This window comes from Platalea leucorodia (assembly GCF_965183815.1).
Source record: "Platalea leucorodia genome assembly, chromosome: 9".
Lineage (NCBI taxonomy): Eukaryota > Metazoa > Chordata > Aves > Pelecaniformes > Threskiornithidae > Platalea > Platalea leucorodia.
This window is the reverse complement of record NC_138831.1, coordinates 48,565,848-48,579,629: the sequence shown is the minus strand read 5'-3', so window position 1 is coordinate 48,579,629 and position 13,782 is coordinate 48,565,848. Positions and strand designations below refer to the sequence as shown.

Genomic DNA, 13,782 nt, shown 5'->3' with positions numbered 1-13,782 from the left:
CGGCAGCGGGGCGGGGCGGGGCGGCGGGGCCAGGCCGCGGCCCCGGCGGCGAGGCGGAAGGGGCGACGCCGGCCGGGCGGGAGCTCTCGCCTCCTGGGAGCGGCCGCCGCTCGGCAGCCCCCGCCGGGCATGTCACCGCCCGGCCCCGGCCCCGGCCCCGGCCCCGGCGAGGCGGCCTCCCGCGTCAGGGAGGCGGCGGGGAGGGACCCGCTGGCCGCCGACCTGCGGTGCAGCCTCTTCGCCGCCGCGCTGCAGAGCTACAAGCGCGACTCGGCGCTGAGGCCCTTCCCGGGCCGCTACGCGGGCGGCGACACCAAGGACTTCGAGGGGCTGGTGAGTGGCAGTGCCCCCGGCCCGGGGCGGGTATCCGAGCCGGGAGCACGGGGTGCCGCCTCGGGAGTGAGGGAACAGCCCCGTGAAAGGGCCCGGTGGGCGCGGGAGCCCGGGCCGAGCGCCTGGGCTGGGCTGGGGGAGAAGCAGGCGAGGTCGCCCTCGGAGGCGAGGGCAGCGGCGCCTCAGGGTTCCAGATAAAACAGGAGGAATGGTTTATCCCCTCAAGGAATCCAGGTTTTAAAGTACATTTGGGATTCTGACCAATAAACCCACGCTTGGAAACTTCCAAATCCAGCGTTGGGATATGAAGCGTTAGAAGAGCTTGCCCGACGTGAAATTCAAATGAATTTTGAAGGGTTTGTGTTTTCCATGGCCTGCACACCCCCCTGTGTCTGTCCCGCTGCAGATACTGCGCTGTGATGGCTTGTTTTCTTTCAGCAGTTGGTTTGGTTATTCTTGTATGTACCTTGCGGATATTCTGGGTAAATATAAATATTTTATAACTTGTCTGGTATGTGCTTTCCGAACAGGTGGCAAACTTTCCCACAAACTGGATACAAATGTATCTCAGAACGGAAACTGTTTTTTAGTTTACAACCTATTAGGGTGAAATATTGTTTTGTTTTCACTAGAGGTCTCTGTTTAATCATAATGAAAAGAAGGAGCTTGTACTAAATGCCCGTCTTGTTAGCTTGCAGATACCAACGCTCTACCAAGCCTGAAAGAACTTCTGGAGTCTGTTCCAAACACAGAGAAAAGGACCTGGGATTTGTTAAGTTGGATTTTATCATCTAAGGTCTTCATGATACAAAGTACTAAGAAACAGGAGGTAAGTTTTGAATTCTAAACGTTTCGATTAGGATTCATCTTTTGAGGCAAACTTGCACTTCAGAAAGTATTTCCTCCTGCCAGAAGTTAGTTGGTTATTGTCAGAGCTTGATGGTTCAACATGAATGCGTTATTTTTCTGTATATAGAGAGGGGTTTTTTAAATAAAATTTTCAGGAACACTACTTGGAAGAAATAGTTATCGCTGTCAGTAGTTGGTGATGGGCAGTGATTGTAGGTGGTTACTGCCGTTAACGTAGCACGCACCTTCATGTTCTAAACCAAGATAGTCCGACTCGGGTGTCATGGAGCTAGGTCCTGCTTCTCACTGAGAAAGACAACTTTGTACTTCTGCATACGGCCCCAAAAATGGAAAGGTTGAGAGCCACTGAGGAACTTCTGTAACAGGGATCAAAATAGTTGTAGGGATTAGCAGCAAGATGAAAACAACTTCTGTTTTCACTTTGTTTCCTCTTCCAAGATCAGCTGATGAATATATCATCTTAGTAGCCAAAGTGGCATAGTAGGATTGGATATTGTCCTTATGTCATCAATTAAACCATAACCACAATTCAGGTTTTTTTTCTGGAAAGAAGAATTAGGATTTAGCTTTCATAGCAAGGAACTGTCAGAATTCTCACCGTATATTTACTCGTCCTGAATTGTGACAGTGTTGAATTCTAATGCAGAAAGCTTAATAAAAATACATAAAGCAACGTGAAAGACTAAGGGACAGTAAGCAAAATTTCCAGTGAGTAATCTAACCCCATAAACCAACACTCATATTCCTTCCTGTTTTTAAGTACGAAAAGATCCAAGAACTCACAGGGATGTCTGGGGCTGCGGTTCCTGCTCCAGACTACCTCTTTGAGATCGTGTATTGCGATCAAATGAACTCCAAGTTTGCTGAGACCAAGGGAGAGCGGGACCTCATCTACGCCTTCCACGGGAGCCGCCTCGAGAACTTCCATTCCATACTGCACAACGGCCTGCACTGCCATTTGAACAGGGTGAGGCTCCTGGTATTGGCACCATTTTCTGTTGGTCACTTGCAGCTAGCGACACTTTTTAAAAATAGGCCCAAATTCCTTTAGGGATTTGAAATGTGCTGATGATCTTACCCTGCTGTTTTCACTTCGGTGTAGGCCTTTGTGGATGATTGTGTTGGATTTTCTAGTGCAGCCTGAGGGTAAAAACTGGAAGCAGCACAAAACTCTTTTCTCCGGTGTGACGAATTACAGGTAGCCTTTGCTTCTTTGTAAGGAAGTGTAATGCCCCTGAAAATACTGGCCTGTCTGACAGCCTGCAGCTGGAAAGTGCCTGTGCACAGAGGAGGATACTGGCCCAGGCAATGCAGAGATTCTCTCTTTCTGCCTAGCTTCAAGTTTAGATCAACTAAGTTTTAGGTGCTGTTTGCAAATGGAGCCTTCTTTACATGGCCTGGTTAAGGGAGACATCCCATAGGATTTGCACCTCTTCCGATTTCAGCGGAAAGGCAATTGCGACTCCTGGCTTTTTCTGTCATCTGTAAAGCAGCTTTAACACAACAGCTGCTTGACCTTCCACTCAACCTGGACCATGGTTTTGTCCCCACATTCTTTATGAGTAGTGGCTTATCAGGTACAGCGGACTTACTGGATTAATAATTTTAGCCAGAGTGGCAAATCCCCGGATTCAAAGTTATTAAAACAGTTAGATTTGAAAGGAATTCACAATTGAAAAGTACTTCCCTCTTTTCTAGTACAGCACGGATTTCAATGTGAGTAAAACCTTGTCTTGTTTGTGGAGGTTGGATTATTTGAATGACGGCAGTCTCAATAAATCAGTGAAATGCCTCTGACAGCAGTGCAGTCATGTTGATATAAAATACTTAGGCTGGCAAACTAAATCCAAATCCGGGAAAGCATGAATCTGTCCACACCAAGGGCTGTGCCAAGCAGCTAGTTTGAGGGATGGGAGAGGGCAGCTGCCCCACCCTGAGGAAGTTGTGCCAGGACAAAAACAGTGCATGGACCAGGCCCAACACAGGTCAGAAAAGCCTTTCTTAATTTACCTTCAGAAACAGAACTGCCTGTCTGAAAGTAAAGAACACTTGTATGTTGTTTATAGTTTGCGCTGCAGGATTTCAGGATATATTTCTGCTCCGTTTCAGACGTCCCTGTTTGGTGAAGGTACCTATCTTACCAGTGACCTGAGCCTGGCTCTCCTTTATAGCCCTCATGGTCTTGGTTGGCAGCGAAGTGCGTTGGGCTCTATCCTTAGCTGCGTAGCTGTTTGCGAGATCATTGACCATCCAGATGTGAAGTGTCAGGTCAAAAAGAAAGGTGAGTCTATTGCAATAATAACTACGGGTAGTTCATCTCTTACTTAGCGCTTCTCATATTTCAGCTTTGTGCTATCATATAAAGAGCGCAGTGTATGGAGCGTGCATACCCTTCGGCAGAAACTGGCTGCAGACTCCTTTTCCAATTGACCCTTCAACAAATGCACAACAGCCTTGTTGTCTGTGAAGTTTCTCTTAAAATAGTATATTTAAGGGGTAGAAAATACTTTGGTGGCATTATTTGGTTTTCCTAGTTTCAGTAGTATGATAAAATCATGTTCCGTAATGCCCGATCATTTCACCTGGGATGATGAAACAGAAGCATCACAAACGTATCAAGAAGGAGCTATGTTAGATGCCTAGGAAGCCTCTGCTCAGATCCTTTGACTGCTTCCTGCTTGCAGGGCTCAATCAGTCCTTCCACGTTGTTTTTCGTTCCCTGTTAATATTAGCAGCTCCTCAAGCACTGTGTGGGAGACTCGCCTCCGTTTCACCCTGGTCTGGGCCATAATGCCATCCATACCAAGGATGACTAGGAGTGGTATAGCCTCAAGCAAACTTTTCAGTCTATTCTTGGATGCTGAGGAATTCAGGGGAATACCAAGACCAGATCTTTGGTTATCATCTCATCCCCACTCGTGTGTGTGTGTGTTTGTGTAGGGGGTGGGAGAGTGTTGGCTGGTTGCTTTTTTACTTGAAGTTGTGCATCTCTTTTTGCTTTTCTATTCCCCAAAGACCACTTCTTTTCTCTTCCCTTGCAGATTCAGAAGAAATAGACAAAAAAAGAGCAAGAGTGAAAAACAGCGAAGGGGGTGATGTACCACAGAAATACTTTGTTGTCACAAACAATCAGCTTTTACGAGTTAAATACTTGCTAGTATATTCACAGAAACAGCATAGGAGGTAAGAGTTCAGTTGTCTAGAGTGATGAGCATGGTATGACAGCCAAATAAGCACATCTCATTCTTGAAAAACAACAGAAAACAAGCAAGAGAGATATGCTGCACTGCCAGAATTTGGTTTTCGTCTGTTGCCTGTGAAATAAGGCTTACACCGTCATGTTGCCTCTGTCTCACTCTTTGACACTCCCAGGCTCAGCTAAATTTGCTTTTTCACCAGACCTGTAAGCAGCTAGTAGCTTTGAGAGCTCTAATAATCTCTTTGTGGCAGGAAAGAAAGAGTGAAACACTGACAAGTGCAGCTCTTAAAACTAGGGCAGTTTTAACTCTGCCCTCATCTATCCCAAGTGGCAGCATTCACCCAGCTAACCAGCGTGGCTGTACAGGGCAGGCGGTTACAGCTCCAAACCACAGCGAGAGGTGTGAACGTGGGGAGGAAGGACAGGACTGTGCACGGAGACGTCGGGAAAAGGGACGGGGAATCAGGCTTTGTTAGTTACAGGGATTGCGGAACAACATTCTGGTTTTGTCGCATTAGCTTAACAACTGAAAATCACAAAACCTAAAGTAGTACCCTTTGCCAAGGTATTTGTGCATCTCTGACAGAATTCATGCTCTTCTCCCTTTTCAGGCCTTCTAGTCAATCTTCCTGGTTTTACACCCACCGTTTTGCCATCATGATGATGCTGTACCTCCTGCTGCTAATAGTGATAGGGGCCAGCAACTCGCCAACCTTCGTCTACTACTGGCACAGAATGTTTGACTCGGAGAGATGAATTGCTCGAGATGATAAACTGTTACTTTCACTACGTGCCTTAGGAATAACCAATCTACAACGCACTGCGTCTGTTCCAGAGCTCTGGAAATAAAGGTGCCGGGAGCTTTCCAGTTCTGTCTCCAGTATATTATCCTCATGGCATCTTTCCATTTATTCTTATTTCTGTGCTCTGATGATTCATGAGGATGCCCAGTACAGCTGAAAAGGATCACAATGGTGCAGCTTAGCATGAATCAATTGTTAAGGGTCCATGGGAAAAAGTTACTTAAAGTTAATGAAAACTCAGTGTGGAAACACTCAGGTGTAACTATCTTCTGTCAAACTGAAGTGGTAATATTTGCACAAGTTGGAAAGGAGGATTTTTCTGTCTGTTGGACAAAGCAGCCTGGAGGGCGTCTTACCAGTTTGTTTTCAGAAACTGAATTTAGTGACGTTTAGCATGTATCAATGCAGATGGGATCACTTCTAAAACTAACTTTGGCTTTGGCCAGGAATTTTTATATTTGAGCATAATGATTGTAAGAAAACAACAAGAAATAAAACAACCACCAAAATGGAAGAAGTTAAATGGTTTCTAGTATGTGTTTTTTCCCCCCTGTAAAACAACCCCAAGGTTTGTGCTCTCAGCCCTGATCTACCTTGTCCTTCATTAGTGTGCAGATGAGACAAACTCGGGCCCTTCAGCGTCAATACTGAGTAAGGATTATTCCTATCAAACTGCCTTCCGCTTGGCTTTTCTGCACCAAGAAGAGGTGAAGGGTTCCACTGATGCTGCCACCTGCCAGGAGTTTTGGGGTTGGGGCTGCCTGGGCTTTGGGATCTGGTTCAACATTTTTGCCTGCGTTGAACTGCTTTCAGCCTCCCTTTACGAACAAATGGACTAACGCAGTAACGTGCCAGCGATTTCCTGAAACACTTGTAAGAAATGGAGTAAAACGGCAGCAGAACTGGTAGGGTTGTATTTTATGTCTGTGAACATTTGTAGTACAGTTAACTTTGCGTAGACTTCACTTAGGCCTCTACGTGACAACTTGTGCGTGCTACTATATGTTTGTAAGGTAGACTGTCCGCGCTAAGTTCTCACAAAGGTTGAGTTTTCTGTGGTTGGAATTACGGCAGTGACGCTGTTTGCGAAGTGCTTTGGCTTAATGCTGGTGTGTAAAACCTCAGTCTCTCTCAGGTTCATCTTTCCTAATCTTCAAGAAGGACATTTTTGGCGTTTGTTTGGAAACACACATACAGGTATGCTCAAGTTAGTCATGCAACATAAACCGGGCAACGCTCTCGCCCTCCTGTCCGAGTCCTTTGCATTTGCTGTTGTTAGAAAGCAACCTACAACTACCTGAAACTGAAAAAGGAGCAAAGGAGCGTCCTCTGGTTAGTGACTGAAAAAGAGCCCGGGGATTCTAGGCAAAGAAAAGCTAGATATGTGCCACAGTTCCAGCTTGCAGCCTAGCTTTTAGCAGACTTGATAAATGCAGGTTTTCATTGCACAGTGAACCCTAGCCACAAAAAAAAAAATCTCGTCACATATTTCCAGCAAATGAGTCTATGATTACTACCTTACTCATTAAATATTTCAAAGAAAATTTCTTCTTTCTCTGATGTTGTTCTGGTACCTAATTGCCAGAAATAATGACCTGGTAATCAGGTTTTCTAACTCAAGGCTGAGAACAAGTTCATTTACAGCAACCCCTCTTCTTGGTGGATGGAGCTAGAAGCATTTATTCCAGTTAATTTTGCTGCCAGAACAAATTTATTTATTCACCATACAGCTTGCAAAACAAGAACATTATAATCCAATTCCCCATTGCCTTTTACAGTCCATTAATAATGCTCACTGTTAAAGCACATTGCGTTGCCTCAGCCCAAGAGATGTATGTGCTAATTATAGCGTTGATTTGCAATTAAAATATACATAAACTAACAATTTCTTGCACAACAGATTCAACTACTTTATAGTAGTTTACTGTTTGATATTCCAATGCAGAAACTTGAGGTTTGAGACATGCATGGGGTTCCCAGGAGTATTTGCCCATTTCTGGGCCACCTCAGCACGTTCTATATAACCTCGCGCCTATATATATCCTATATAAGTTCGGGGTAAAACCTAGAGGTATTGGATGCTACCTAAAGGATATTGTGTTGTTAAAAGGCTTGTACATCTGCAAACGCACCAGCTTTTGGAACAGATGGGCTATCATCGGGCTTTTTGGAAAAGGAGGAGGCTGGGCAGCAGTTGTGGGATGGATGGATGGCTGTTGGCGCTGCAGGGAAAGGCGCAAACCGGGGCCTCAGACGAGAGGAACAGATGGGGAGGAACGCAGCGGGGTTTTCAGGCTCCCTCCTTAGGCTTTCTTTGCGTAGGAAAGTTTCTGAAGAGTAATCAAAAGGAATGAATACATAGTGGCCGTTCAGCACTATCTCCTAGTGTCTGTCTGGGCTTTTATTTGGCTTTAAGGCATTCAGCTGAGCTCTCATCCCAAGCGCGGGGCAGTAGCATCCGCGGAGGGAGCTAGTCCCCAGGCTGATCTTCTGCACCAGCTGCTCCAGGCTCTATCCCCAGAGAGAAAAGTACCGCGGGGCTTCTCACGGCAGACACACGCAGTCCAGCACTGCAATTAAATCAGCAGGTATCAAAGGAAAAAAAATGGTTTTTTCTGCTTTGAACAGTTTAAATGGACCCACAAGGAAGAGGGGGCTGAGTCCTGATGGACATGTCTGGAGTGCCCCTCGGAGGGCTCGCAGCCCCATCCCTCCCGCTCCCAAGCCTGCAGGGACCCTGGGCTCAAACTCCTCGGTGCTTCAGCTCCACATCTGCGGAGCGGGGTAACGCTGTCCTTAAAGGCAATGGGAAAATAAATACATTTAAGGTGCTCAGACTCTACCTTAGCGGGCCAGCAAAATACTTAATATCCTACTCCCACGCTTGTTTTCTGTGCTCCCTGCTGATTTCGGCATGTGTTTCCCAACGTGGCAAGATGCAGGCAGCTGAATTCATGCGAGTATTGTGCTGAGTAACTCACAATATTATGAATTAACCCAAGGTTCGTGTTAACCTCTTAAGCCACTTGCGTGCCTCTTTGAACATGCATAGTGCTATAAAAATGCTAATGGGGAATGAATCAGAATTTCCTCCCGAACAAAAGACCGCTGTGTCTGAAGCAGGCAGCCCAGGGTGAGGTCGAGGAGTTGTAAAATATAGAGCTACCTGTGCTTATTAATATGCTCATTACATTATTGTGGTGAATATTAAGGAACCGTTACTGAGTCAGACAAATCCAGCCCTGCTGTGACTGCAAGGAGAAGTGTGGCAGCTGGTGTTTCCTGGGGGGAATGCGCAGATTTTGGGGAAGTGGGAGAATTTTCCTCCCATAAGGGGAAATAGATAATAAATATATATGGAGAGAAGTCCGGAGCCAGCTGAGGAGGAGGGCAGGTGCTGTTGGAGAGCTGGGTTTGAGGCAACGTGGGGAGAGAAGGAACCACGGCAGAAAGCAGGATCACCCCTGGGGCGGGGAGGAGCGAGGCTCTGGGTTTTGCGTTCCTGATGAGTGATGCAAAAATCTTTTGCTCTCAAATGGATTTAAGAAATGCAGAATCAGAAATATGGAGACATTCAAACCAGGCCTGGGCTTCGGTCTGCCTCTGGCCGGACCCAGACCCAGGCTGATCCCCGGTGACCCGGAGGCTGCCCGGCTTCCCCGGGGAGGTGCTGCCCGCCTGCTCGCTCCCCCTTCCCGTGTGTGTTAGGCGCACGGCTTGGCAGCATCCTCTTCTAGTGACATTTTCCTTCTATCATGAAAGCTGTCACTTTGGGCACCTTGCCCATACTCCAGGCTTCCCAAAACGTTAGCCTTGAGCACCAGCAATGGGAGGGAAGGTATCAAGAGGCAGGCAGAAGGAGCAGCACTGGAGTGCCTGCGAGCATCCCAAGGGATGTGTCGTGCTTCCCCCAAGAACCAAGGCATGTATCTTTGCCAGCATCCCGATTTTCCTACTCTTCACCTAAAGCCAAACCTGCTTCTGCCCTCCCACCGTACCCATGGGGTGTAAAGGTGCTGGGTCCCTCCCACAAGGGAAAAACTGCTTCTTGTCCTCTCCAAGCTCTCCTGCCGCTGTGCAAGAGGGCACAAGTGACCTAAAGCGTGCAAGCAATGCTGGACCCGTTCTCTCCCACTCAGCAGAAAGCAGATGAAGAACGTTCTTAGGAGATTAAAGACACTTTCCTGCTTATTTGACGCCTGCCAGAAAACCAACACACCTTCAAAGTCTGCCTCCCATTAGCCATCATCGGTAATATAAACAGTGAGACCAAATGAGTGTTTGATGAATAAATTAGCTTCCCCTACCACAAGTCATTCCCATCACCTTACAAGGAACACTTATTTCCACTGGTCGAGCCGAGCCAGCCTGGCAGCAGCGAGCCCCGATCCCGTTAGCATTGCGTAATTAACCTTGAGCAGAACGAGTCCAGGAAAGCCAAACGGCGATTACGCATCTCATTGGAGTTTGGATGCTTCCTAAAGGGCTCACGCTAATCCCCACCAGCCCGTCTGGGCTCCTGCAGTTCTAATAATTGAATATTTTTCTCCTTGGGCAGCATGTTTAGCATAAATGATAGCATGGGGAAAGGCAAGTGCTCAACACCCATCCACAGCTTGGCACCACCCTGAGCAAAATGGCTTCCCACATCCTCACTGCCCAGCCTCAGCCAACCTTCAAACACCGCTTGCCATCTCTCTAATTTTAATAATTTGTTAGCTGGGGCACTGGGAGACCAGTCCAGATCCTTTCTGACCGATGGGGATCCATCCCTTCTTGGAGACAGGGTTGAGCAGGCCCCCTTGGTGCCCAAAGGAGATTTGCTTTCTTGGGGGGGAGACATCTCCCAGCTTCCCTACACACACAGCCACAGCAAGTTAAGAATTGTTTTTAAAACAAAGCTCTTTCATCCTAATAAAGTCCAGATGCTCATTCAAAGCTGCAGTGGCCACAGAAATACCAAGAGAGCTGCCTCCTGACAAATCCAGAGCTCCTGAGCTGCCCAAAGATTTCACAAAACCAAAAAAAAAAAAAAAACCAAAAAACCCACCTGGCTCAAAACTAAATTTCTTTTCAAAAGCAAAAAATGCATTTAACAACAATCAGCACATAATGAACAAATAAATAAGCTACTATTTCTAGTTGCATGAAAGGGAACAACACAGCTGAATAAAGCCACCTCTTCAACCCACACCCAGAAAAGAGGCCTCCACCTTCACAAGCAACTTTTGGCACATTGGTGAAAAGCAAAAAAAAAAAAATCCATTTTACTCACCATAGCTCAGCTGATCCCTCCAGCAGCCTCCCTTGCCCTCGCAGTGCAACCAAAGACCATCAGCACTTGTGGGTGCCAGGTGGGTGCTGATAGACCCCTTCACCCACAGGTGTTTCCCATCACCTTCCTCATTGGCATCACCTGTGGGGTGGCTGCACCCACCCTGCTTGGGGCAGAGACGAGGTGCTGGCATTGGGTCAAGCCATTAAGGTGAAGTAAATGGGTATAAATGAGAGAGGGAAAAACAGAGAGGAGAAAATGTGGGGTTTGCCACCGAGACCTGCCAGCTCGTGCCCTGGGACACGGGGACAGAGACAGTCAAGAGGGGCTGAGCAGCGTCGCGTCTGGTTCTCACTCTCTGGTTACCCCAAATACTCTCTCTCCTGGTCAACCCTGTGTCTCAAAAAGCTGCTATGTAAGGATGTGTTCATACTGCTCCCTGTATGCCAGAACAAGGTAGCAGGGACTGTTTTCCCTTCTGGCTGTCTCCAAAAGGGAGAGAAAACCCCATCCCATCCCACTGCAGTTCTTCATACCCCTCTTGCCTGAGCCCCTCCATCCCAGCAGCACCTTCTCCCTCCCCAGCGTGGAGGCAGCCCATGGGGGATTAATGTCCTTGCATTAGTAGTCCCTCCCCAAAGATTTACATCCTTCCCAGGGCTTCACACATGGCCATGGGAGAACCAGGTAGGTTCTGAGCCAGGAGAGCCAAAATTTCTGGAGAGCCTTTCCTACAGCAGGTGGGGAAAATGGAATAAAAGCCTGTGATCGCACCTTTGCAGCCTCTCAGGGTGACACCACATAGTGCTGTGCATCTGTGCAGCTCCACACTTCGGTGTAGGTGCAAAGGGCACTTATAGATTGGCCACCCTGGGAGACGTGGCCCTGGACTATGGAGAAGCTAGTATGTCTCCTCTCAGGGGTCGATGCTGGAAGTGTGGCAGATGCTTTCTCCCAGAATCAGGGTTAGAGCTTGTGTAGGGTACAAAAAGGATGGTTTTCTAGTTGTCACGGGACTGCCAGAATATGGAAGAATGACCATAAATACCCCCAAATATTTTTCACCCTGAGTACAGGCAGGAGAGACATTCCCAGTTTCTGGCCAGAGACCCTCACCCACCAAAGTGGGGTGGCAAACCTCCTTATGACAGTCTCCAGAATGATCCTGTGGGACAAGGCAGCACCCAAAGCTGTGCCTCCCATCTCCTTGTGGGTATGTCTCTTCAGCAGACTGTGTTGACAGTTGTCCCATTGGAGCCCCCTGATGCCACCCCACCATTTACAGCACCATCCTTGATGTTCTTCTCCGAGACCGAGATGGGTTTGTGTCTCTCGTGCTTGGTAATGGCTGTTTCAATGCTCCTGAGACACAACTGCACGTCCTCCCGAAAGGAGGGGGTGTACAGTCCATAAATGACAGGGTCGGTGCAGGTGTGCAGCAAGCCAAAGAGAAAGAAGCTGTGGTTGACATACTCCGGCATCTTCTGGATCATGGCTGGCTGGAACCAGTACCACAAGCCCAGGAGGTAGTATGGGGTCCAGCAGATGATGAAGGTGGCAACAATCACTATGGTCATCTTGAGAGTCTTCATGCGTGCCTTGGAGATGTGGTCATTTTGATTTCTTATCAAACCTGCCAGGGAGAGTCAAAAGGATAGCTGGAGATGGGAGAAAACGAGGAAAACATAACCACCCATGACCATGCTTCTGCCAGAGAGGGGAGACCATCTCTGGTCCGTGGCCCGCAGGAAGCAGAAGACAGCAAGAAGGGGGGTCAAGAAGTTTGTGTAAAACCCCTTAGTTGGATTACTCTTCAAAGGGTGTTGGGACAGACCAGGCTCCAGGCTGGAGCAGGTTCAGTCATAGAGTCACGGTGGACACTAAAGGGCTGGGATCTGCTTACCTTTATTGATCTTTAGCTGCTTACTGATCTCCCAAATGATCCGGATGTAGCAAACGATCATGACGCTCAGGGGGGTGATGTAGAGGGTGGTGAAGGTGAACATATTGTAGACAGTTTCCTCCCAGTGCGCTCGGAAGCTTCCGTGAGTAACGCACTGGGTGAAGTTCCCTCCCGGGACCGTGTGCAGGTGGAAGAGGAAAAGCTGAAATGGAGAACCAAATAACTCAGAGAGGCTTTGGAACAGGGCATCACATCATGCAGATGCTCCTGGCTGTGCATGGAGAACATCTCCCTGCCCTGTCGGACTGGGAGAGGCACTCTGGGCACGTAACTCATGGCTATGGCCAGGAGGGATGGGATCTGACGGCTGAGAAATCCCATTTTCTGGCCATACCAAATGTTATTTTGGTCAGGAACTGCTCAGATTTATCTTTGTCTGCTCCAACATGTTTTGTAGTGGTGCAGTGATACATTTTTAGGAGAAGATAACCATGTGCATGAGGAATAAAAAATAGCGGACACAATTTTTTCCCAGCCCTTGGCATAACACCCTGATGGTGTTGCAATGAATGGGTGCCATAAAGAAGGTGCAAAGCAGCGCTGAGCACCCAATGCAGCAACCACACCGCTTTGCTCAGCAAAGCCAATCCAGTGGTGGTGGAGCCCGTGGATTGGGATGGACTTGTTGGGGCTGTCGGGATGGGGAAGCCCTTCTCCAAAACCACCCCAGCCTGGGCAAGCCACATGGGGAGAGCACCGAGCCCTACCTGGGGCAAAGCCAGGAGCACGCTGCCAGCCCAGGCAGCGCGGAGCAGCAGTCCATTGCGGCTGCGAGCACGGGAGAAGGGATGGAGGACAGCTGCATGCCGATCCAGGCTGATGACCACCAGCACCAGGGCAGCTGCGTACATGGCAAAGAGCTTGAGGAAGTTGAGGACCTTGCAGGAGATGTCCCCTCCATACCACTGTACCGTCACGTTCCACGCAGCGTCCAGGGGCATCACCGCCACCGTCACCAGCAGGTCTGCCAGTGCCAGGCTGACGATCAGTGGCCGCACGTGGGATTTCCTCCTCTTCCTCAGCAGGCTGACGAGTACTGTTGCGTTGCTGCCCGCCGCCAGCAAGAAGAAGATGGCTGTGATGATCACGCGGACCCTTGCCGCTTGCGTGAACTGGGGTTCGACCCAGTGCTCAGGGCAGCTAGAGGCTGAGACGTTGGCATCCCCATCCACGGCGGGGCAGCGGGGAGATGTGGGGAGCCGCTCATCACTCATCCCCTGCTGAAACACAAGCAGCAAAGTGAACCCCCTCTTAGGGACTGTGTCATGTGCTGCAGCGTCAATATAAGGAGAAATGGGGAGATGGTGGGATCTGCACCAGAGGCACCAGCAGCAACCTG

The 13,782-nt window shown here is 48.5% G+C and overlaps 2 protein-coding genes across 2 annotated transcripts; one reads left to right on the top strand and one right to left on the bottom strand.

Moving 5' to 3' along the window:
* Positions 1-82: 82 nt before the first annotated feature.
* PARP16 (poly(ADP-ribose) polymerase family member 16) lies at positions 83-5,697 on the top strand. The gene is made up of 6 exons (XM_082321365.1): positions 83-333; positions 1,025-1,162; positions 1,964-2,170; positions 3,313-3,484; positions 4,245-4,386; positions 5,014-5,697. The coding sequence occupies exons 1-6, from the start codon at positions 130-132 to the stop codon at positions 5,156-5,158; spliced, it is 1,008 nt and encodes a 335-aa protein (XP_082177491.1). The 5' UTR covers positions 83-129; the 3' UTR covers positions 5,159-5,697.
* Positions 5,698-11,703: 6,006 nt separating this feature from the next.
* Positions 11,704-13,657, bottom strand: LOC309594963 (gonadotropin-releasing hormone II receptor-like; the record flags this gene model as incomplete). Its single annotated transcript, XM_082321381.1, has 3 exons — positions 11,704-12,113; positions 12,384-12,585; positions 13,151-13,657. The coding sequence occupies 3 exons, from the start codon at positions 13,655-13,657 to the stop codon at positions 11,704-11,706; spliced, it is 1,119 nt and encodes a 372-aa protein (XP_082177507.1).
* Positions 13,658-13,782: the final 125 nt, after the last annotated feature.

Excerpts from the sequence above, each read along its gene's own strand:
- PARP16 (XM_082321365.1), top strand. The coding sequence starts at position 130 with ATGTCACCGCCCGGCCCCGGCCCCGGCCCCGGCCCCGGCGAGGCGGCC. Across the intron at positions 1,163-1,963 it reads AAAGTACTAAGAAACAGGAG|TACGAAAAGATCCAAGAACT; the intron begins GTAAGTTTTGAA and ends CCTGTTTTTAAG. Across the intron at positions 4,387-5,013 it reads TCACAGAAACAGCATAGGAG|GCCTTCTAGTCAATCTTCCT; the intron begins GTAAGAGTTCAG and ends CTCCCTTTTCAG.